Source organism: Pleuronectes platessa, chromosome 3 (genome assembly GCF_947347685.1).
Source record: "Pleuronectes platessa chromosome 3, fPlePla1.1, whole genome shotgun sequence".
Lineage (NCBI taxonomy): Eukaryota > Metazoa > Chordata > Actinopteri > Pleuronectiformes > Pleuronectidae > Pleuronectes > Pleuronectes platessa.
Genome location: NC_070628.1, coordinates 22,637,023 through 22,662,209, shown reverse-complemented (window position 1 = coordinate 22,662,209; position 25,187 = coordinate 22,637,023). Strand labels below are relative to the sequence as shown.

General features: G+C 43.7%; 1 protein-coding gene across 1 annotated transcript; it reads left to right on the top strand.

The window, feature by feature from the left end:
* Nucleotides 1–250: 250 nt before the first annotated feature.
* ccdc85al (coiled-coil domain containing 85A, like) lies at nt 251–25,187 on the top strand. The gene is made up of 4 exons (XM_053418967.1): nt 251–496; nt 1,930–3,016; nt 21,527–21,584; nt 24,016–25,187. The coding sequence occupies exons 1-4, from the start codon at nt 251–253 to the stop codon at nt 24,032–24,034; spliced, it is 1,410 nt and encodes a 469-aa protein (XP_053274942.1). The 3' UTR covers nt 24,035–25,187.

Below are 25,187 nucleotides of genomic sequence, written 5' to 3'. Positions count from 1 at the left end.
ATCCCCCCCCCACCTTCCCATCAACTGCTTCCTCAGCCGGCATCGTCAGCTGTTGCTCCACAGCGGAGAGAGTGGAAGTCTCGGGAGCCGCAGAAAGAACCGGAAAAAGGGATAAACTATGCGACTGATCCCCGATCGGTAACCGTCTTTCCAGCCTGAAAAAGTCGAGCGGGGAGTGGATGCGGGCAGAGGTCGCCGGCGAGCCTCCGAGTATTTTCTGCCCTTTGTCGGTGCCGGAGGAGCCGTGCCCATGGAGAAAGCCACTCCGCCGCCCCAGCCCCAGCTCCAGCTGTCGATAGCCAAGACGGAAAGTCCGGCGGAGGACATCTCCGGGCTCGCGGACGAGGACCTGTTCAAGTGGTCCAAGGAGGAGCTGGTGCGGCGGCTGAGGCGCTCCGAGGCCGACAAGATGAGCGTGATCCTGGACCACGGCAATCTCATCCGGGAGGTCAACCGCAGCCTCCAGCTGCACCTGAACGAGATCCGGGGGCTGAAGGTGAGGTGCACGGCGGAGGGGGCGCGCACTGACTGAGGGATGAGATCATAGGGTTGAAGCGCACCTGAGAGCGCGCATAGCGGGAGGCATGTCCAACTATAGAGAGCGCACATGTGACGAGAGGTGGTGTCATTGAAGTTCTTGGAGCTATTGTGTAGGCCTGCATGAGGAACTGGCGTGAATGAATTTAGAGCCTCTGTGCACATAGGCCCGTATGCTTAATCTCAATTTAGAGTTATAGCTTTCATTTAATATGGCTGTCGAGGTGGTATCATTTAGGCTTTTGAAAAATCAAGAGGAGGGCATATTTGTGACCCCAACCAATGACAGAATACAGCCTATATCTGCCAATTAGCCTACAAAACACAGGGCAAGTAAATGTTCAGCAGGCCAGAGAGGTAATAATCCCCCACTTAAAAAGGAGGGCATCTCCCTCTGTAAAGCTCTGTTCACATGCCAGGCCTGAGATCTGGAGTCCAGACCTCTCTCTGTCTGTCTTCACACAGAAACACACACAGAAACACACACAGAAACACACACACACACACACACACACACACACACACACACACACACGCGCGCACACGCGCCCCCACACACACACCTTTTACATTCCTAAAAAAAGATTGTGCACACGAATCTAAAACATGTGCAGGGGTGATTTGCCCTTAGAGCAACGTGGCATTTGCCTTGAGAAAATTCTCCTTTTCAGCAACCTTCACACGCTCCTTTCTTTTCCGGCACCGCTAATAAAAGGAATATGGCACAGTGTCCACAATGTTTACAGTTAAAGCCGAAAACACAGCCGGAGGTGGCCTGAGATGAAGCACATTGGGATCATTCGCCTTTTCTTGGAGACCTTGTCACCTCTCCGCCCATCCAGGCTGCCTAATTACACAGAAAAGGCCGGAGGGTATCAAAGGGAGAGAGAGAGAGATAGGGATGGAAAGGGAGGGCAGGGGAGAGTTAAAATCATTGCAGGACGACAGACAGAGCCGAGGAAGGTATGATTAAGTAAATGTTGCATAAAATGTTCACGGCGTATGATTTCTCTGGCCTAACCCAGTCTGATTTCTGTGTGTGGCTTCTCCATCTCCAATAGAGCATTCTAATCCACATTATGTACTTCACAATGAATGGTACAGTCAATGCTTTTATGGGGAAGACAGAGAGGATTAGAATTTCATTTCATCATGATTGCATACAGCGTTTGACTGATATCTAAAAGAGCAGTAAAGTGGATTGCAACGGGACAATGGCTGCAGCGATTTACAATTAATGGAAGAATAACTATTTTGTTTTGTACGAAAAGACACATTTGTGTTCCCCCTTTGCTGATAAGCATTGTCTGAATTTATGACGCTCCCTAGTGCTTTTAGGCTGAATGCCTCATCTCTCTTTTCCTCTTGTGTTTTTCCTTCTCCTCCTCCCAGGACATTAACCAGAAGCTGCAGGAGGACAACCGTGAGCTGCGGGACTTGTGTTGCTTCCTAGACGATGACCGCCAGAAAGGGAAGCGTGTCTCCAGGGAGTGGCAGCGCCTGGGACGATACAGCGCCAGCATAATGCGCAAAGAGGTGACTCTCTACCTCCAAAAACTCAAGGAGCTGGAGCTGCGACAGGAGGAGGTAATCCGCGAGAACATGGAGCTGAAGGAGCTGTGTCTGCTGCTGGACGAGGAAAAGGGAGTGTTGGGTGGAGGTGGTGGCGGCACTGGAAGTGGAAGTGTAGGGGGTGTAGTGATGGGAGGGTGCCGCAACTCAATAGACAGCCAGAACAGCTTGCTGCTGGTGCCCGGGCAGGGGCTCCTGATGAGAGATGTAGGGGACGGGAGTAGCACCTCCAGTGCTGGGAGCGCTGACAGCTCCGACCACCCTCATCATAAGCAGCCTCACCTGGCTGCAGCAGTGGGTGGAGTTGGGAGTGCTGGGGAAAAAAGGAGCCCTGAGCTTGTACATAAACCCAGGTGTAGCAGCATCAGTGGAATAGCAGGCGATAGGGATATGTCCAGTCCCGACTACCCCGCTGGGCGTCACCGGAGTACAAGCCTGGAGTACCCGTACACCCTGCCCCAGCTCAGCCGACCCCGATGCGGCTCCATATCCGTGCCTGACCACAGTCGAGCCATGCGAGGCCTCAGCCCAGAAAAATACGGGAGGAACGTGGGGCGCCGCAGTCCAGAGCAGCGCCCCAAGCACCACAGCTCTGACCTCCTCCTGGGACAGAGGCAGCACTTCCTGGGCCAGGGCGGCAGCGGGGAGCTTTTTCAGAGGCACCACAGGAGCAGCATCAGCAGCACAGGCTGTGGGAGCCCCGAGCCCCGACACGCACATCTAGGGACAGTCGAGCATCACGAAAAGGGCTGCGTGGTCCCGGGGGGCAGCCCCGAAATTCACAGGCACCAGTACAGTATGAGCCCTGACCATGTGAAGTTCAGCAGCCCGGTGAGAGATGGGCAGAGGAGGCCGGCTGGAGACGAGCTGTCGCCACATCACCGAGGCATCTACAATGGAATGAATGGTAGGTGTTTGTGTGTGTGTGTGTGTGTGTGTGTGTGTGCGTGTACATGTTAGTGCATGATCACTCTGTGTTTTGAGCTTCTAATTAACCTTAACCCTCTTATAAAGCCCCAAAAAATTGCACACAACCCCTCAAATGCAGCAAATGTTGCAGCATTTTTTACACAGAAAACTTTACATAGACTAAACCCACACAGACACACAAACTGGAGTAGCAAAAGTTCACACAAAAGCCCCTCAAGGTGTTTTAGTTTATTGAGTTCTCTCTGTAAAAATATAGAGTGGAATAGAGACATTGTTTGTTATTTCAAAACTTGTGATCAGAAATTCACTCATGCCCTATCTTTTTTTTTAATTGAGAAATATAAGACACTACTCCTTGTTCCGACTGCTGCAAAATTTACAGCATTATTGATTTTTTTTGGCGTCTCAAGAGGAATGTGGGTTGGCTCAGTGGTTGAGAGAGAGAAAATAAGGGTTTCAGAAATATCTTTTTTATGTTCTTGTGTTCTTTGTTTAAGTTAAACAGGTTTGGCTCAAATGATCAAATGGTCCAGATTTGAGCTTGTGGTGTAATATTGCAACTTTGGGCAGACATAAACCCCCGAACACACACACACACACACTCACACACATGCACGTCACATGACTGTGAATTACCTCCAGACCTCTTGCTGCTGCCCTGCGCGTCTCACTGAGATCAGTGGGAATTAAGGTCGTCAGAGGGAAGGAGGAATATCAAAGTACCAACTTGGCTACTGTTTAAATACCCCACAGAGGCTGATAATGATTTCTGGGGGGAAAAGTGCTGAGTGGCACAGAGTCGGGGGAAGCTAAAGGACAAATTCCTGAAGGTGAAATATCAGCCTGACTTTGCAATATGAGGCAGAAATCACAGGAGAACCAGAAACAATGTACACAGAGCGCAGTAAACCCAACACTTACAGGAAGGATTGCAGTTACTGTCCCTCTCATGATGGTACGTCCCTTCAGTTATCTGAGAAGCGGTGCTATATTTAATGAATGATCTGTCATTTAGGCCTATTGATTATTGGGATTCATATGTTTCACTGTAAATAGACAAGTACGAAAGCAAAGACGTGAACGAGAGAGGGAGCTGTCTCCGCTAACATTAGATTGTTTATTAATCATAAGCAGTACTACCAAGTGTATAGAAACATGCGTATGATGTCAGAGGGAATAACCCTGATGAAATTGTAATGTCATCCTGTCGTGATTTGAGAGATAAAAAAAAAAAGTTCAACAGAAAGCTTCTGTTATAAACTGCAGTTGTGGAATTGGGATTATATACATGTATATGATTTAATTAAATATGAGTTTTTTTAGTTTAGGGAGGTTCTAAGAGACAACATTAAGTTGCATTTTGGGAAATGTAGTGTTTTGGGACTGGATCCATGGTTGAGACTAACACATGACCCACATGTATGAGTTGTACACTTCAGCATAAACACTGCTCATTCATTTTGAATGGGGGGGGGGGGGGGGGGGGGGCATCATGTGATTTGCTACAGCTCCATTGTGTCGCTTGTTGTGCAAACACTAAAAATGTATCATAACGGCACGGTCGCACATATGCATATTTCTCAGTGGCAAACATTTTCTCCTGTTCACTTCCATTCAGCGCAATCGAGGTAACGAATAAAAACATTGCTTCCTGTGGTGAGGGAAATCGCAGTGTGGCTTTGTGTGTAAGCTTTCTTTGGTGAACTTTGACCCGCAATATTTGCATTGAAGTATGTGTGCCCGGACCTCACTCAACTTTTAATTGGAGGCACCAGCCGATCAAATTGTGTTTAAACAAACACTGAAGCGCAGGCAATAGCCAATCAAATCACATTTCAAAATGCAAAAGTGGAGGCAGCTGGTGAACCTGGTGATTGTTCATCTGGTTCTTTAACATTGTAATTGATTGTTAGCAGGTTCTAAAGCCAAATATGTTAAGTGTTCTGCATGAAACTGTGATTTGGCCGTTATGATGATTGTGCCATTACCAAGCGTCCACTCTGAAGTTTGAACGCAGCTTGGATCCTTCATAAAAGTTGGGTTTTCTCTGCTACTGCTGCTGCTGCTTCATTTTTGACCACTCACTTTGAAAACTGATTTTTGTGAGTTCATAATTATGAAATGAAAACAACAGATGGCTAAATGACCCCTGTAAGAACTTCACAGTAGCCTCAGAAATGACAGATTAGCGGGAAACATGATCTGTGCAGCCATTTTGCAATCTCTACGGATTGCACTGGATTATTATAAGGACACACACAACTTTGATTTGCATCATCGTTGTGTTTGTTTCTATTTTAGCTTCCCATGGAGCTCTGTAAGAGATTTCAATCTTGATCTAATCTGAAACCCATATGATGTCTGCAAAAGGCCACGCCACATTAAATGCCTCACAAATGCCTCACAAATCCTTAATTGGAAATTGTTGTGAGTTCACCGGACACTCGCTGCCCCTAGAGCCTGATGGTTTACCAACTGTGACATAACTGCTCTGAACTTAGCTCAGAGTGAAATGCATGCACCAAATGTATTTAAACCAGGTCCATAAAGACATAATCAATCATCAATCATATCAGTGTGTGTGTGTGTGTGTGCATTGTCTGTCAGAATGGCTGTTTATTGCTATGATTCCATGTCCCCACAGGGCCACCGTGACTCCATTGACCTGACAGCTTTAAGTGCCACAACATCATATTAGTTAGATCAAAACATGCAATCAACACTTGGCCAGATGTTGGAGATTTTCCTTTTGTGGAACTGAATTCATTCCTCAGACTTTACCAGCTGCCTGTTGATGGATTAAAATCACTGAAACATCACTCAAACTAACTGCGGTGCAGGCGATAGAGAAAATAAAGGATGAGGAAGATGAATAGATGTAGCGGAAGACATCTGTGAGATAAGAGAAGTGAAGAGAACAGCTTTGTGGTCATGTCCGTGTGTGTCATCCCCTGACCCATCCTTTCTGCCATGTCCTTTTTTGGATGAAGAGGGAATTTAATTCCTGTGACGGTGTACTACATTCCACTTGCTGGGATTATCCCCTAAGCCCTTTGCACAGTATTATTTCATTTTTTTTTATGTATGTGCTTGTGTGTGTGTGTGTGTGATTTGGGTGGTTGCGCTTTAGTGTCCCCATCCAGGGACAGTGCAGTGGGGTTGGGTTTTCCTTCAGACAAATGAAAGTCTCATGTTCATGTGACACCCAGCAGTGTCTAAACTAAGGCCATTTAAATTTCTGCCAAAATCCCAAATGAAAGCAAAACAAGACGGTGACCTCTACAGCCTTTAAATACGATCTGCTGTTGGGTCTGGTAAGCATATGACACATGTTCTGTTATATTTGCAGGCAGGAGACAGGAATACCCCTAAAAGCACTTCTACTCTTGTTGTGTAAAACATGACATGAACTGATATGATATACACTTCATCTTCTGGAAAAAAAAAAAAGCCAGAATACGCTTATCCTCTCCACTCAACAATGCCTGGTCCATACAATCCTTGCAGAGTGCGGCAACTCAAAAGGCATTTGAAGAATACAAGGAGGACTAATTGCATAAATTTTAGATAAAATGAGTGCATGTCACTTTGGAGTTTTAGACTAACAATACATGTCGTCTCCCTGTATTAAAATAATGTGCATGGTAATACAATGAATGTGATGTTGAGCTGTATAAACAACGCCACCTTCATCTCAGCGATGACCCAGATCAAAAACATCAGCCTTTCCCTGGGACAGAATCCCTCTCAGTGACAGATAATAAGCTATTACACTGCAGTCTCCTGACCCAGACTGGAGAGCTGATTTTCCACTAAGCCTATAGGAGCGCTGCAGTGCAGAGGGTCCTTTTTCAAAAAGAGGAGAGAGTTAATCATGTTTTCTGCTTTAGCAATCACAAGTTCTGCATATTAGCTTAAGCTGCTTCTCAGATGATCGGGAGGAGAAAGCGTCGCCGCTTGAGGACAAAAAAAATACTATAGTGTGTGGGAGAATGTCTGCCCTTGTGATGCCAATGAATAAGACACACACACACACACACACACATACACACACACACACACACACGAACACACACACACAGAGGACAGAGGACATTATATTGACTCACATTCATTTACCCAAACCTTAATCACTGCTTGCCTTACCCTTATTTTATCTAAACCTAAAGCTAATCTTAACTCTACACCCTCCTTAAAGTCTTTCCCTTACTGATTTATGTTAGTGCAGGCCCCCAAAGTTTTGCCCCCACAGTGTGAGTGTTTCCCCCCATTTACACAGTATAAAGACGATACAGCTCCACTTCCTCCTACTATCTACAAATGAAGACAAAATATTCTGGATATGAAGGCTGCCATTTTGTGCTGATGACATAACAAGTGAAATAATACATTTTAAATTAAATTAAGTGTATGACAGTGAATGACAAATAAAAGCTAATATGGAATGAATATAGGTAATTAGGAAAATGTGAAATCTGACAGTTACTGGTGGTCATAGCTCACTGTATAGAAACATTTGTGGACAGTTAGCAGATTAGGGCCATGCTGCGCTCATATTTTTCACTTTGACATGACAAAAGAGAATAAGAAGTAACCATTGAGTTTGACAAACGCAGCACCATCTCAGGTAATGAGTTTGGCTGGAGTTTACAGCAGCAGTAAAGAGCCGGATAGATCTGTTAACATTTGCTTTTGGACAGGGGATAAAAAAGACCCCTAAAACTCTTTAGATATCTAGCACTGCTCTATCTACAGATATATACAACTCCAGCATGTGTAGAAATCTAACCCTGACAGGCCTGTCGTGTCTGTTTACAGTCGCTAAGCTATGATTGGGTCGTACTTGTTTGTGGGAGGGGTTTGGCGAACAGTTATTTATACAAACATATTATTTTCTGTCGCATTAACTGAATCTTTGAAAGAAGCGTTTGCTGAACTTTTGCGTCTTCCTGTCTAACGCCATTTGGTGTTTTCTGACTGGTCGAGAACCGACAATACGCTGTCAGCATGGTTCCACAGCCTCTCTGAGTCCTAGAGCATATACCATATCTGATTGCATTAGCTAAGATCAGCGCCCTGTCTCATTGATTCTGTTCATCTTCACAATCGTAGCATCAGTTCAGACTAACCAGCTCCTGCGGCTGTTGTTTCAAAGTGCTGCTGCCTGTCAGTGCAACAGGAAGTCATCACTGAAGCTTCGGCCTGGGATAATGTTCTCCCCTTCCACTGTTACTGAGAAATCCGGGCTATCTCACTCTTCCTCCTTTCTGTGTCTTCCTCTCTCCTTCCATCCTAATTGGCTGCCAGTGTAAACCACCAGCTGTCTGACAGAGAGGAAACTCTGATTACAAAGCCCTCGTCTTTCTCGAGGAGGAGGCCGGAGGATGTGCTGTTTGCCAGGCTGAGCTGAGGGTTGAGGAAGTCTTTGAGTGGATTACTCGTTATTTTCCTCTTTTCTTTGCTTCCTTTTCCTCTGTCTCTACTCCATCTTCTTCCTTACGCGTCTGCCAGTTGGGCGCTGGGTGTAAAGCAGCCCCTCGACAAATCAAGAAACTCAAATGTTTGTCACAGCTGCATGGCATGAAAAGGATTTGAGGGAGGAGTAAGCGTCAGTAACTCAAACGGATTAGTATTATTACCAGAACCCCACATTTGTATGGCCACTTTATCCCAGCTTTACCTTTTATTACTTCTTGAACCTGCTAAAGGTTACATCCACATTACATTTCTTTTGAAAATACATCAACTCTGCTACGGATTTGTCTGGCGTCAAGTTTTAGTGCAGCTAAAATGGAGAAATGCTCCTCGAGCTAGTTTGAAAACTCCGGGTCAGGGTTGTAGTCTGGATGTGCTGAAATGGAGAGGTTTGGAAACAATGACGTAGAGATTCATAACCGCTTGCTGATTGGGTCTTTTCAGTCATGATGTAATGTTTGCTGATTCGTCAGGCTCCTGTCACATGGCCCACTTCCTGAAGAAAACAACCAGCACTAGCCTCGGTTAACAGTGCAGAACGCAACATGGATACTCAATAACAAGCATTGGTGATACGACCAGGAGATGAGCTATTATTTGAGCAATCTGCAACAATTCCTGTGTTTAGCTGGACTGGCGTGAGACGTGCATGACTTCCTGTTTACATGTGCATGTGCAGTATACAGGGGTGGTCACGTGATATGCGATTTCAGGCGTGTTATATGGAGAGGGATTACAATTTATTCATGTGGACAGAGGTCCTTTTAGGTTGAAAACCACATTTTCAAATGAAAACCTAAAAGTATCAGTTTGACTTGTTCAGGGACGCAATCCTGAGTTTTTTTCAGCGATGTTCTCGTGTTTTATCATCTCAAACTGTGGGGGAACGAGAAGAGGTTAAAAAGACCCAGAGATAGTCAGAACTGAGGCCTCTAGAGACGTGCCATTCTCATGGTGGGTGTATTTCTCACTGCTCTGCAAAGGGTAAAATGTTACTTTTAAATGCTTTCATGGCATTTGAATTTGTAATCACACTTGAGATCAATTATCCCAAACACCTCGGCATATAGGCCATCAGAGCAGCTATTAACGAGGGAGTGCATGATTAAGTTTTTGTTTATCTGCCTCTGGTGTGTATCCTTGTCATTTTTAATTCCAGCTGTCATCACCTCCAATCTCCTCCTGGATGGAGCTGTTTATTACCTCTTTGCTGTGTACTACTCACAGAATACAGACTTATTTTTGGTCCTGTATTGGTAATTTCAGCCAAATAATCTCTATAAGAGTAATATCTATGGGAGGTGGAGTGTGAAATGTGTCTGATAGGAGAACAAAGATTGTTTGTAATATAAATAAGGGGAAGAAAAGGAAACCGATTATGTACGGCAGATATATTGTGAGACTGCACAGTATAGAGACGCTCCACCAGTGTTCAAATGTTTCTCTAAAGAAAGATAATTCAATCGGAACACGTTGAGCACTTAACTGTTGTCGGACGTTCCCCAAACACCCCCGCCACCATCTCCCGCATCAGCAGCTCCTAAGTAGCTGTGTGAGTTATGAAGTGAGGCTTGGCGTGTACTAGCGTCGCTCCAGCTCAAACCCCGGAGGAATGTGACAAATGCTCCTCAGAAGCCCCAGTCATCCAGTAGACACGCGAAACCCAGCGGAATGGAGAAAAATATTTGTCCTCTTACGTGGTGCCAACGGGGAACGGCCCACTGAGCTGAGAGGAAATTAGCTTGCTAGGCCAGGTAATTAACTGGAAGTTGAATGGCTGCCATGTACGAGGGCAGGACCGGGCCCCTGAGGGGACCCACATCCGTCCCAAAGTCACCAGCGGTAACCACATTTAGCGTCGTTGCATTTGCTTCGGCTGCAGCTGTGGTGTCATGCTGGGAGCTGGCAGGCGCAGGGTGTCAGGTGAAGGGGCCGGGGTGAAGGAGGAGAGCAGAGCCGGACCGATGCAGCTCAGTGGATGTGCTGCAGGCCCGTTGTCACTGCCCTGGATGTTTGGCAGCTTTCAGGTTTTTCACTCTGTGTGTGTTGTTGTAAGAATTAATGTCCAAGCTTTTTTTATCAGTCATACTTGAGTTTCATGAGTTATTTAAAGCCAGGCTGAGTAATTAGACCATGGAACATTAAGAGAACAACAGCAGAAGATAATGCGTGTAGCCTACCTTAGCATACCACCGTACGACTCAATAAGCACCTTGTTATGTAAATCTTTTATAATTGTTTTCATTAATTTCAGACAGTGCTGTAACATCTGCATCGATTCAAGTCAATTTTAAATGAGTAGAATTTGGCCCATTTTAAGTTGTTTAGCGGGTTCCTTGCAGAGTAGGCTATATAAAATAATTTCGACCTTTGCTATGTCAGAATAAACATCGTACAATAGCATCAGACCAAAACTTGCACTCTTTATTTATAATTTCCATCCATGCCACTGATAACAATTTACACATACCGTTGAGAAATGTGAATCCCATATGAATATCTCGTGTTTCGGTGCTTGTCCATGCAGCTCAGTTTCGACAAAGAGGAAATTGATAAGGAAATTACCTGTCACATTAAGTGAACCCTTGCATTCATGATGGTCATTAATAAGGCCTTCAAAAGAAAAGTACAGTATGTTTTTAAAAATCCCAGATACAAACTTTGAGAAAATAGAGAACTTTCTTCTCAACCTTTTCAACTCACTTCTGGCCTCCGGCAGTGACAGCGCTCACTTTCGTTTAGCAGGTGCGGCTCTCTCTCCGCAAATGTTCCGCCCGGTCTGAATAAAGCTGTGAGGGATATTTACATAACAGGCACAAGAGCCGTCACTTTGGATGAAGCCAGTTGGACTCACAGGCATAAAATGTGTCCTTATGACACCAACTTTTAATTTGTAAGAGGAAAAAATGTTTTATTTCCCTTCTTCCAAAAGTTACAGTCTCCCTTTAATGCTCGGCTACATTTCTTCTGCGGTGCCGGGCTGTTGTGCGTTTCAATCTCATGGTCAAGCGGCAGTGATGAGCTGCTTTTGCTGCTGCCATCGCTGTTATAGTTTTTATGGCCCCAACATCTGTTACAAGAGGGACAGAGAGTGTGAACACAACATGTCAGTGGGCGCTGCAGCTGAGAACATCGTAATCTCTCCATCTCCTTACTCCCAGGATGTAGTTATCCATTTCCTGGGACATCAATTTATCTGCTGCCCATATTGTGCATTATGTGCATTTGATGTAATGTTTCCTGTGATGAGACTGACAGTGAGGCGTGTGCACGGCTCCCATTACTGCTGGATGAATGGGCTTATCTTACCCACGTGAAGCGATTGGCACCGCTGTCATTATATTTCCATCATTATATCGTACCAGATCTCTTTTAGTCTTTGCGATTTCCTCTCGGAGATGTTGAGATCACTTTCATTACCCCCCGCTGCTCCAGACTGACTGGCTTATTTCCCCCAAGTGTGGCTATCTGAGAGCTGCAGCTGCAGGTACAACATGAAACTGCAGTGAAATCCTGGGTCACCTCGATGACCATTTTCTTTGCAGGTATTAAGATTTTTAGTAGAGCTCCTCTAATTGCAGGAAGATGAATCTCAGGTAGAGGCAGCTTTTAATTGACATTTCTTAATATTCTAGCTGCATTCATGGGCTGTAGGGTTTTAGGAATCCTGAATAACTATGCTATAACTTCTTTAATGTGAGAAGAACTGTGTGAAACGTGTGCAGTATTTTAAGAGCAGAAAAATGCTGTATACCCAAAGGCACTGCACACCAGCGTTAATGTCAACTCATCCTTCAGGCTCTATGTGACACAATATTACCTAAAATGTCTATGCGTTGTATTGTACTGGTGCAATCTGCCCCAGCAGTTTTTCTTATTTTTATATCTGACAAAGTGCGTGACTTCTATCCAGATGCAACGAAAGGTTGTTGTCACGAAGGAGGATAGAGGCAGAAACAGTCTGATAAAGTATTAACACGTTTGAAAGGCTTGTGGGAAGACGGGCGTCATTAAACGCAGATCCTAAACGAGGCAGCAAAGAACTCTGGGATGCCTAAGAGTCTAACATCAGGCACGGCTACAGTGAATAACCGATAGTGTATCTCATCCCGGGCCATGTGAGCCACACAAACTCATACCCAGATCCTCTACATGCTGCTGTATTATTCATCAGCACTGAGCAGTGATGGGGGGGCGACATGTTAAAATAGGACAACAGCAGTTTATCTTGCAAACGGCCGCTTAAATATTTAATTCACCTTTGAGAATCATGGCGGGAAGCGCACCACATCACTGACTACTCGGACCCTTGTTGATTGTGCAGGGATGCCGTGAGCGGGGGGGGGGGGGGGGGGGGGGGGGGGGGCGCTTGAACACAAGAAGACTGAAGCAAAAACAAGAGAGTTAAAGGCTGATGGTGTAACAGTGCTCGCTTCGATGAGTCTTTCTGACAGTGAGCTGTTTGTTTTCCCCTCACTACGTGGATCTCTTTTGTCTAAATATGACGTACACACGCCATGTTAGTGCAACGATTTATAGTTTTAGCAGCCATCCATCCATCATGTTAAATGAGCATGTGTATGATTACTGCTTCACATAAGAATTCCTGGTAATATTCACATTGTGAGGCCAGCGCTCGATGCATGAGTTTACACGTGGTTGCATGGGTAAGCTTTCCCTTTTTGATATAGACGCGTATCTCTGTCCCTTAGATCGGTAAGGGAAAAATAACTGCACATCCAAAACACACACAGACACACCCACAGAACACACAACGAGAACACACACAGAGAACACACACAGATCACCCTCGTAGGCTTGATCAGTCCACAGGGCACCAATTATCCAGCTCTACTCCAGTGAGTTTCATAGCCTCGTCTGTCCACAGTCTCCGGAGCGTCTCCAGCCTCCCAGTGAGCCCCCTAACCCTAGCCAAGTTAAATCCTGCTCCTACCTGCTCCGTCACTCACTTCATTACAGTGTTTATATAGACACTTATTATTAATTACAGCAGCATGACAGTTTTTGCTCTCTTTTTTTGCATTATTATCCTCTGCATCCTCCAGCAAGAGTTTAAATGATCAAAATTTGATTAAACAGCAATAGGCAGAGAAAATAAGCCCATATATCAGCATAAGAACCAAGATCCTTTCAATAACATGAGTATGGATGTGTGACTCATTTCACATTTTAGAGAAATACACTTCATCAAATTGGCGAAAAAGGGAAAATATTTAGACTTGTCCACACTAGGTTCGATTGGCACAAATCTCATGTCTGTGCATTAACACAAAAAAGATATGTTTGAATTAGAAGACATATTTATAAACTTCAAACTCTCATTCACAAGACTAAACAATGCTGATGAGTTTACAGATGCATCTAGTGACAATATTTCAGTTTTTTGCATATGTGTGTTGTGTTGAATATATATATATATATTTTTTTATATATAAATATAATAAGTGCTAGTTCCTAAGTTGATTATTTATATTGTTGAAAGAATTCTCAGGAGGCAGACCATTAGCAAAATACAAATCTGCCAAAAACAACTTACGATCAAGGACCAATCGACCTCATTGCTTGACAACATCACAGCAATTCCTATTTATGCCTGAACCAGTGTCACAGTGCATTGACTTTAAACCTGGCATATTGCAGGCGAAAGAAAACATCAGGCTCTATGTATAATGATATATAAAAAATACGAGTGAGAAATCCTCAGGCATCCATAATGTCTGTCAGTTTGGAAAAGCACCTTGATTCCACTTTATAAATAGACATACGCTGATTAATATTTTTGGAAGAAATCCAGGCCACCAGGGTCTCAGATCAACAGTTAACACAAACCAGTCCAACAGCTAATCAGCATGTTGTTGTTACGGTGTAGTGCAGCAGAAATTACCAAAGAGGTGTAATTCCCCAGACCTGAAGTATCGACTGAGCCTCTCTGTGAGTCACTGACCAAATGCTGACTTGACTCAAGAAGTCTCCTGCACATTGTTCCCTCATTGTGTGTGTGTATGTGTGTGTGTGTGTGTGTGTGTGCATGTGCGTGTGTGTGCGTGTGTGCAGGGGCGTTTCTAGGATTGAAAGAAAGGGGGGGCTTAGCCCCTAAGGATGCTGAATGTTTGCGCTCGCAGCGGATATCCATGTTTCATACAGTTCATGGATTGGTTCAATCAGAAAGAGTGTGATTTTTCTCTGTATCTTTGCTTGCATTCATTCAGTATAAGATAACAAAAAAGACAGAATTTCAGGGTCATTGTGAAATTTGACAACACAAATATGAACTGATTATAAACAACAACATTCTATAGGCACTGATATTATTGTTTTAAAATACTAGAGATATATATATTAATGCAAAGAATAGAGAGCTGTCGATAGTTATTTCTTACATTTCAATTTTGCTCGTTCACACTCTTGCTCACTGGAGACATTTTCTAACAAAATAGCTAGCTAGCTAGCTTAGTGTTAACATAGCTCATTACAATATTCCCTTTCATTTGCCTCAAGTAAACCTAAATTGAAGCAGGTAACAATCGTTAACAACTACAGTTAGCCACATTCTGTAACTACCTGTAGTTACAATTTCACTCCGTGCATCATTTACTATGAGCTAAACTCCTTGGCTGTAATCCTGCTGTCTTGATGAGAGACGTTACTTGGCAGAGTGAGAAAGCCAGCGCAGCAGCGATGCAGACTCCCCAAGGTCCTAGTGCCTGGTCTTTTATTGTTAAGTATGATGAGAGGCTATTGGATTGTAATTTGAAGGGGGAGAAAACATATAAACACGAATCGCACTTACATATGTAGCATGTTAGAGTTATAAATAACTTGTCCATGTGTAAAACAATAGTTTATAAAAAAACATAAAAAAAATCCCAATAATTATATGGGGGGGCTGAAGAACATTTTAGGGGGGCTTCAGCCCCCCTTAAACAGGTCTAACAACGCCCCTGCGTGTGTGTGTGTTCTGGCCACCCATACACACTGTAATTTGCATTCAGGACTTCCCCTCATGCACCCGAGTTGCACACGGCAGCAGTGACTGCAGCTGCCTGCAGGGACGATAGAAGACATCTCTCTTCCTGCCAAGCAGCCACTGCTGACTGACTGATTGACTGACTGTCTCTGTGATTGTCTGACTGACTGCTAGCTAAACGGAGGGTCACTGATCTACCATGCATCTCCACGGGCTCTCCTGCCCAGTCAGCCTGAATTATTTATGTGCCACATTTTTAGGAGATCTGAGGGAATGGCCATGTGAAATTACCTTGCATTGATCCTGTAAATTGAGAGAAGGAGAGGTGGTGCGGGTGGAGGGGGTGGAGGACTGACAGATTAGAGAGGATTGAGAGATGAGCATCCTGCTGGAGACCGGCTTCATGTGTTTATCGTCTCCATTCACACATCAATAACAACTTGATTACTGGTTTTAACAAATTGTGCAGCAGTCATTCCAATTTTTTTTCCAGAACTGCTTGATTCTTAACGCTTGGATCTTCCTTGAATCATTTGGCACATGTTTCTCAACAGAAATGGGATTTTTTTTTTAAATGGCCTTGATTCTCCACTAGAATCTGTCCGATGAGGAGTTTTATAGGGTTAATAATTTGTGTTCGGCTGCAGAGGGCAAAGAGTTCATTATTTGTAACAGTGATTTATTCAGTGTGGGAGCAGCTTCTCCTAAACCAATCTCACACATATCTTTGTGAGGAAATCTGGAGTCTCTCCCTCCAGCTCTGATGTACAGAGGTGGAGTTTAAGGGAGCTTAGGCCCCACATTATATCAGAGTAATCACATTATCTAGATACTCCCTCTCTGACCCACAACCAAACCCCTTCGCTCTACACATCTCTCCCATCCAGTTAAATCCAATTTTGGTTTTAACACTCTGCACGTAAGTGAATCAACAAACGCCATCCAAGTGAGCCGTGGGTGTTCTCACTTTATATCTGTCCTTGAAGAGGTCACAGAGCGAGGTTAGGATTCAGAGAGAGATTGATCAAGTTCACTTTAAAGGGATTCTCCGGATTTTGGCATAAGGCTGGCGTGTGCGTTTACGGGACAGCTCCATCACGAGACAGCGGTTTGTAATCCTGTGACCTGTGAGTGTGTGCCTGCCGACCCAGAGACTGCAAATCCATTTAAGCTTTTAACTGCTCTTGTGCTTGAGCGGTCAAGGTTTGAATCCTTATACTGAGAAGTGAGTTAACATGATACGTTGAACCAGAAACTGCCCTCGTATTATTCTTTCTGTACACACAGAAATGTCAGAGCGCCCATAGTGTCAGACGGAAACAAATGACAATGCAATGAGACAAAAATATCAACCGTTCTTGAAACTGATCTTGACGTCTGGATGTCCCAGACAAGCTCGGGAACAGACGGACGCCACCCTTCACACAGCAGGGTGACGACATGGTCCTTCCCAACATGTGTTTATTCTGGGAAATCATCTGGAACCCATCTGAAAATAATCTCATCGTGCAGAGGACACCAGAGGTGTTCATTTCCGTCCTACTATAATATAAGCAACATAAATAACTCATTCATAACTTTAATGTCAATTAAACCCCACATTCACAAACTCACAGTGTTCATCCATCAGAACATGGTACCACACAGTCCTGCTTTAAATGAACCATCTATCAGCTAGACTTCACAAGGCGAGGGTCACATGACAGACAGCCGAAGGTGTCAGGATGCTACTTTTAGGTTGCCTTGGTGGAACGCAGCAGGACAGTGGCGGGGTCAAACATGTTCACAACAACAGGAAAATGTCTGGAACATTTAGGCGACCGGTGCAAGAGAATGTAGGATTTGTTTTTGTTTTACATCCGGTCTCGTCTTCTTTTTGTTTATTTCAGTTTTGCATTAATTGTGCGTTAGGAACCTCATTTTCATGCCATTAGAAATCAACATTTTCGTTCTGTATCTCACTCACATGGGCTCATTTGGACACAAGCTTATTACGGACATTGTGTTCTCACATTCAGCCCCTCTAGAAAAGTGTCAGGAATATATCTGGAGCTCAGTGCATGTCTGAAAGCAGCTGAAGTACAACACAGCTGTCACTGGAAAGGAAAGAGGAAGTCCATACTGCTGCATTATTTCATTCCTAAATACAAATTCAAGTTTAAATTGTCAGTGAAACATTTATCAGGCACACTACACATAATTACTAGTAATCAGATTTCTATTCAACACATTTAATCATCTCTTCAATAAGAATCTCTCTCTGCTCAGACTCCCTCTCTGGTGAATGATCAGACAATGACCACGATAGACGATACACATTGAGATCTTCAAAGAAAACATGACTTGTAGGTTTGGTTCAAGGAAAAAAAGAAGAAAACCTCAGTCAAATACCAATGAGAATTGACCAATGCATACTGTATGGCTAGCTTGGTTACCCTCGTCTGTCTCATGACCCTGGCACCCATGACCCTTGCACGATGTGGCTGTTGAACTGTCTACCATTAGTCTGTTTAGCTAGATTTATAGTTGCGCGTTAGCTATGGAGGCTACACACACAAAGCTCCTGTAGCTATGCTGGTACATGCACCTCATCCCCTCAGATATCCTAATACGATGGTTCCACGTGGAGAGCATAAGAATATGTGGGCAGCTCGTGCTACTCGCGTTTTTTTCCTATTAATAATTAGTTGCGTTCACGTTTGCAGTAACGCACATCTTGCAACAAAGCCCTTTCCTCTAAAAACCTTGGCCACAAGTGTCACTCTCTATTATTGTGGATGAAAGTATCAAGCATGGTTGCAAATTCATGTGGACACACCAGACAAGTCTTTGTGCTGAGGAACCATTTGTGTCTTAGGAAAATCCACCTGGAACGCGTCTGGAACTGATCACGTTGTCTCATGGCTACTAACATTTGTGTTCAAGTATTATCAACACAAATTCAGAGCAGACTTATTGTACCATTTGATGCCATTTTTTCCCAGCATCAATCCAAAACCACTTCCACAGACTGCTGGGCTGCTTTTGCGAGACCACTCTATGTTTGCATCGATCCGTCAGATGCATGTTCAGACAAAGTCCTGCCTCCAAATGTATCAGCTAAAGAGCTGTCAGCTTCACATCCTGTCGACTTTTAGTGGGTTTGTGTGTTTGTGTGTTTCCGAGGAAGCCAGACGCACGTGATCGTGTGTTTACTGGTCTCTAACAGGTCTCTAAGATCTGCTTTAACCGTGAAATCAATCCCATTCTGCACGCCCTGACCTCCAAATGAAAATACCCTCCAGCAGCCCACTTCCGCACCACCCACCCCCGACTTTTTTGAAGGAGTTTTCGTATCTCTCCCTGCCCTCTTTGCCTCTTCCCCCCCTCCCCCCTACGAAGATAAACAGAGAGAGGGAAGGGGCAGGTGGAGGTGAAGGTGGCCTCTGGAATCCCTCACAGAACTCGGCGATCACAAGAGCGTCATGAATCTTTAATGTGAGATGTTGGTGCGCAAGGAGAGGAAATGTGCTGAAAACAGGATTATGGACTCATGGGAAGGAAACGGTCGGTGGAGAGAGAAAAGGAGACAGAGAGCTATGTCAAGCAGGGGTGCAAGGATAACATAATTGTTTTGAGGGGCAAAGAAAGAAGGATACAATTTTTTTTAATGGACTGCTTAAGGCAAGGGTGGTTATACTTCTTAAAACATATAATATGATATTCTTCGACCCATGTTATATATTTTATTGACTTGTTCAATCCCAGAGAAATCCCCAGTTTTATTGAAGGGGATTGCAGAGCCCATCGGCTTTAGTGGAACAGGGTCGAACCTTTCACCACACAAAATACAACACCCATACATTTTGTGACTGTCTTAGGTCAAGATGACATTTGGGCTCATCTCTATGAAAAGCTATATGCAAATAAATGCAGGTAAATTAAAAGCCAACAGTCGATCCAACTCTTCTGCTCTCCACACAGACTATTTACCTGCGGGCATCAAAGCCTGCTCAAACGCATGTCAAACTAGAAACTGAAACCAAAGGGCTTCTGGCCCCAGATTCTTGTCCCACACTTACAGATTCAGCATATTCACAAACAGAATCTGTATCTCATATAAAAGGTAAAGGGACATTGAATTTCAGTCACCTTGTAATTGGGTTGTGTCCACCTTACTCATAGCTTTAACTGTATAACTTCTGGGGCAAACAACGTATGACAAAGGAAAAAAACACTCTGCTAGCCATTTAGCCATTGCAGTTATATCCTTCCCCTGTTTGTATTGGTCACTCGTTATAGTTCACGATTATTCATTGTCTTTTGTTTTTGCAAACGCACAGGGGGACAAAGCAGCCCAAGAAGATTATGTAACAGGAAATGGTGGTGAAGACAGCAACTCCCATGATTCTACACTGCTTCCCAACATCATCAAGTCTTTTGTTATTGTATTGACTCAGAGACCCCTTGTGGTTGCAGTTTTTACATATTGTACATACTGCTCACAGAATGCAATGTCCGCTACTTAAAATAAAGTTTTTTGGACAGCAACATTTTGTTTTCCTGGGACAAGAGAACAGAAGGAGCGAAGGAATCTGTGGTCAGAGGTGTCAAGATAAAGTCAAGAGGCTGTCTTGTGTTTAAGGGCAGTAAAGCTGAGTGTGATAGTGTGATGTCTTACACTTGGGAGATCACTACCAGTGGACCAAGCTGTTCAGTCTGTCACTCATTAAACCAAATGAATCCTTGTTTTCTTGCCTCACTGTCTCCTTCCTCTGTTTCCCTTTATCTCTTAGTATACGATTTGACACACTTGATGATTAAAGTGGAGATAAATCTGTCTGGCTGTGGGTGGGCATGTTTCTGTGTGGTTCTCATTTAGCCACCCTGTGAAGGTTGTTGCCGCTCGGCTGCTGTCACTTGCACCATAGCAGCACAGATTGAAACAGACGAGAGGGAAATGCAGGAAGAGTTTGAAATGCGGCTTCACGCTACACAACATAAAGTGGAGGCCACATGAATCTCCTTTTACATTTACTTTACTTTTTCCATGTAATGCTTTGCGTTTGAAGTGTGTCTCATGAGATGAAACATAGGTTCGGTTCAGACCCGGTATTAACATACATCCTTAGAGATCCGATCACAAGCAGGAAGCTCTCTGCACGTCTGGTCCCAGCTGGTGTTAAAATTAATCCTGAATGTGTCTCCTGCGGCCACTTATAATCGGATCTTCCCCACTCTACGTTCAAGGGACAGAATGAATGAACGTGCACTGCTGTGAGGAAATATTTTATCAAGTTAAGAAAAGTATCAATCATTTCATGGTGATCAGTGATAATATTGCGGCGTTGGCAAACAAACCAATGTATGGAAACTGAGAGGCGTAACAAATCATTTAAACTGTAGTGGTTCTGAGATGTGAGCATAGGCGGTCCTTCATACGTGACCTAGGATGCAGATGCATTCACACGGTGGAAATAATGTGGCCACATGCTTCCGGGATAACTCAGGATAGACGATATTACCAAGTCTGAACTGGGTCATAGAAATACATGTATTCGTGCCAAGCAAACACTGAGATACTGCACTTAAGTCATTGACGAGTGAATAAACTATTAGTTACACCACTTGACTGAATTTTTGACAGAGCCGGTCCTTTGGCCTAGCTAAGCTCATCACCTCTGGCCTTTGTCTCCATACTTAACATGCAGATGTGAGAAAGGTATCAATGTTGTCCTCTATATGTGCAATAAAGGTTATTTTCCAAAAATGCCATACTTTTATCTGCATTTATTTTTGTTTGTGTGTTGTGCAGTCATTTTCTAAACCAAACATATTCCCAGTTCCACCTACTATTCCCGCTCTTGCAAAAACTGCTCGCACTCCATCGGCATGTTTTATGTATGATTCATTTCCCCCTTGTTTTGGCAGTGTGTAAACAGACAGACATCATTATAGATTAATGAGAAGCTCTTCTTTTGTCAAAACATCACATTGGACAGTCTTCTAATCCTCCGCCTCTGTCCTCTTCTCTCTCCGTCACAGCTTTGATATCAGCCGGCTGCTGCACTAACAACTGTAGAAATGTCAAGTTATGGGACAGGTAAGAGACCACCGCCACACGGATTCTTCTGCACAAACCCCATTCGTGTTAATTAGAGTCTTTGGAAGAAGAAAAAAACGTCCTGTGAAGGTCGTTGTGTGCTCTTTCCACAAGGGTCCATAATCCTGTAATTAGCTCCCATTATTCTATTTTACCAAAGCGTGCTTCCTGCAGCTGGAGTCTTGAGAGTTATTTACATTTTATTGTTGGGCTGGGGGGTGCATGTGATTTATTTCAACAGTATCTGAGGGGTTTCACTCTGTTCTGATCAGTGGGTGATCTGCAAAATTCATTCTGCTGTGATTCCGTGTCATTGCAGGGTCGTTCTATGACTTAGTTTGATGCAGCGGCCCCTGATGAGTAATGTGTTTGCATGCTTACTCTGGCCCAGGTGTAATCACAGTGGGTTTACATTGAGACTACCGAGTTAGAGGTGACCCTTTCCTGTCCCTGTGTGCCATCCTACATCTTCAATCAGGCCCCAGCGGGAGGGCGAGATGGCTGTGTTAATATTTAATGACTGCAAGACACGACGTCCCTCCCCCCTCAGGGATAGCCATGCCCCACCGGCCACTCCTGTCGCAGAATGCAGGCACTACCGTGTTGTGTGTAACGGCACGCACATTGTCACTATTGCTCTTGCAAGTATGCCGACTTGTCCTCTCTGTGGATGAAGGCGTCTTCCTCCTCTTCCTTCACATTAGTAGTTTCAGCCCGTCACTCCTGCGCCTGCAGTTTTTTCAGCCCACTCCCAAATACCTTCGGGCGAAAATACCAATGACTCAGGTGAGGAGAGGAAGAAGGTGTACTTTATGTCAGCGGATGATTTGCGAGCTCAAGGATGTGCTAACAGTGCAGACTGAAGTTGGGTCCCATGGCTTTCCCTCAGCTCCCTGCTGCGCTGCAGACAGATGCAGGAGGAACAAAGATCTGTCATCCTTACACAACACAAAAAGTCTGGACATCTCTTTCATTCAAACTTTCTGCCTCTTTCGGCTGCAGCTAATGTCGTAACTAATGGCTTCATTTGTCCTTAATAAATCATTTGCTAATACGTAATGGGCCGTGAGCATCTTTTGGGGTGACAGATTGTGAAAAATCCCTGTGCCCCAGTGGTGTAGAGCGTCTGGATCCATTTATGAAAAACTTAATAAGATTTACATCTGCAGACTTAATGGATTATTGTAAGAACTCTCAAAATTGACCTTCAAGATTGGAGTCAGTGTTTGTGTTGGTTTGAAAGGCAACGTGAATAAGCATTTTCCACAGACAACATGTTTACAGGTCACAGTAAGAAATGCAGGTGGAAATAATGGATTTTTATGGTCGAATCCATTTAACTGCTTCAGGTTCAGGGTCCCGGCAGGTTCACACTGACTTAATGGGACACTTGAATGGAACAGGCCCGTCATCTGGAACACATTACTGACACTAATTCAAACATCTGCTGTGAAAAAAGAGAATTAGGGTGGAATCCTATCGGTCTGTACAGGTAACGCTTGATTAGTAATCAGCATGAGGTTGAGTAATCCATTACCATGCAGAATATCAGTGGCGTCTTGTTACTTTGTAGAGGAATTGTCCAGGTGCATTGAAAAAGGTCAGATTTCATCCTGTTGAGGCTGGAGCTCCTATTAAAATGAGAGGTGTAATCCTAAATTTATTCCTTCCGAAACAAATATCCTCAGGCTGGGTTTATACCAATCAGTTCATGAGAGAAAATTTTTTCATTTAAATTTGCAATTATAATTCAAACTCCTCAGGTAATACCTGTGTTAATCAGCAAAAACAAACACAAACACTTTCTCTTATGTTTCTCCACAGATGCATTTGTGAGTTCAACAGTAACACTGCTAATGCATCTGTTTAGTATCAATATGCAGTATATACTTATTCAATAAATAGTATAGGACACACTAAAATATACTTATAAAGAGACTTTAAGGAAATAATTCTTATTTGTATATATAGTATATAGCATTGACAGAATTTGGGCATGATTCTAATAAGGAGCACCTTGGGAAAACCTAGTTTGTAACTGATGAATGATTTAGACCCAATCTTTGTTATTGACATGCATTTGATTGCTGTCTATTAATCCTTACCACTCAATGTATTGACGGATACTTCTCATCAGCTAGAATCTGTAAACCTTTACAAAGTGTGTGACCTATAGTGCCATTTTTAGATTTTGATCGATATGTTCATTTTCTATTCGTAAGTTTGTAGAAATAGGCTTCTTTTCTGTTCAACATATATACTCACCTACAGTTTAAACCCAGTTCTTCTGTGGCTCATGTGTATGTGCACCAATTAATTCCTGTACTCCCAGTCTTCCCTTTAAGAAAATCAATCAAGGATCGATGATGCATCACATAATTCACGCCGTTCTAATGACTTCTCCTCTTGTTCTCCTTGTTTCCCTGAACAGCTTCGATGCCTCCTCTTGACCCCGAGTTGGACAGTTATGCTCCTCAATCAGAGGAGGGGTCGCGGCAGTACAGCCCTCCTGCATCTCCGGCCTTGATAGACACGGGGGCCCCTGGGTGCCTCTGTCCACAGCCCCACACGGTCTGTCGCCCATGGCCTCATCCATGTCGGCAGCCCTGACACGGCATGCCTCCATTTTCTTTGTTTCTACATATCGATGTTCAAGCGGAGGGGGGTGTCCTGAGAGAATGCTGTTAGCGTGGTTGGTACAACTCGTGAAGACTGCCACACCTAAACGGATCGGAGCGGATGTCTCTCCCTGCCAACTGTGACACAGCTACCTCCCAGAGAGCACCCATAGAGACGTGGGCGGCCGCGCTGGGGATCGATGACAGGAGATGGAAAGGGGCTGTCCCCTGTTTACAAATGGAGATCATTGGTGGAGAAGCACAGACATGAAACTTTCTACGCCCTGCTGTTCTAAACTTTAACTATTTTGCTACACATATCTCTGTCTCTCTTCGATCGAGTCCCACTCTCTCCCTCCTCTCTTTCATCCTACATTCCTCATTCAAAATGTATAATGAGACTGGTGTAATCTATCGTTCTGTCTCCCGTCTCCAAACCCAGCCGATCACATGATCGCCATCGTCTCCTCCTCCTTTTTTCGTAATTTTTTTCAGCCATTTCAACTGAAACTTAAAAAAAAATTAAAAATCACATAACAAAAAAAACAGACGTCAAAGATGATCAAAGTGAAGAAAAAAAAACCTTTTCCTGTGTCTTAAACCAACATGGTCAACATTACTAGCTGCTGACAGATGTCTAGTTCTATAAGATGCAATGTTCAGGTGTAATTCTTCTTTTTTGTATTTTCTTCTTTGCTCCCTTCAAGCGCCTATAGTATAGCTGGGGAGAAAATTATACATTTCTCCATGTTGTTTTTTTACAAGGAAGTGAAGTCCAAGTAAAAAGTAGATTATTGGATTAGTTTTCTATATATATCTATATCTATATCTATATCTATATATATATATAATATGATTATTATTTTTGACTTACTGGTATTAGAACTACTATATTAAGATGCATATGATAAATATATCAAATAATAAACAGACTTCTTTATGTAAAAGTGCATCACTTGTTCAGGTTTTATTTCAGTGTGCTGAA

Bases quoted from the DNA above. Each gene is read 5' to 3' on its own strand.
- ccdc85al (XM_053418967.1), top strand. From the start codon at position 251: ATGGAGAAAGCCACTCCGCCGCCCCAGCCCCAGCTCCAGCTGTCGATA. The intron at 497-1,929 runs GTGAGGTGCACG...TCCTCCTCCCAG, and splicing joins ACGAGATCCGGGGGCTGAAG to GACATTAACCAGAAGCTGCA. The intron at 3,017-21,526 runs GTAGGTGTTTGT...TCTCCGTCACAG, and splicing joins CATCTACAATGGAATGAATG to CTTTGATATCAGCCGGCTGC.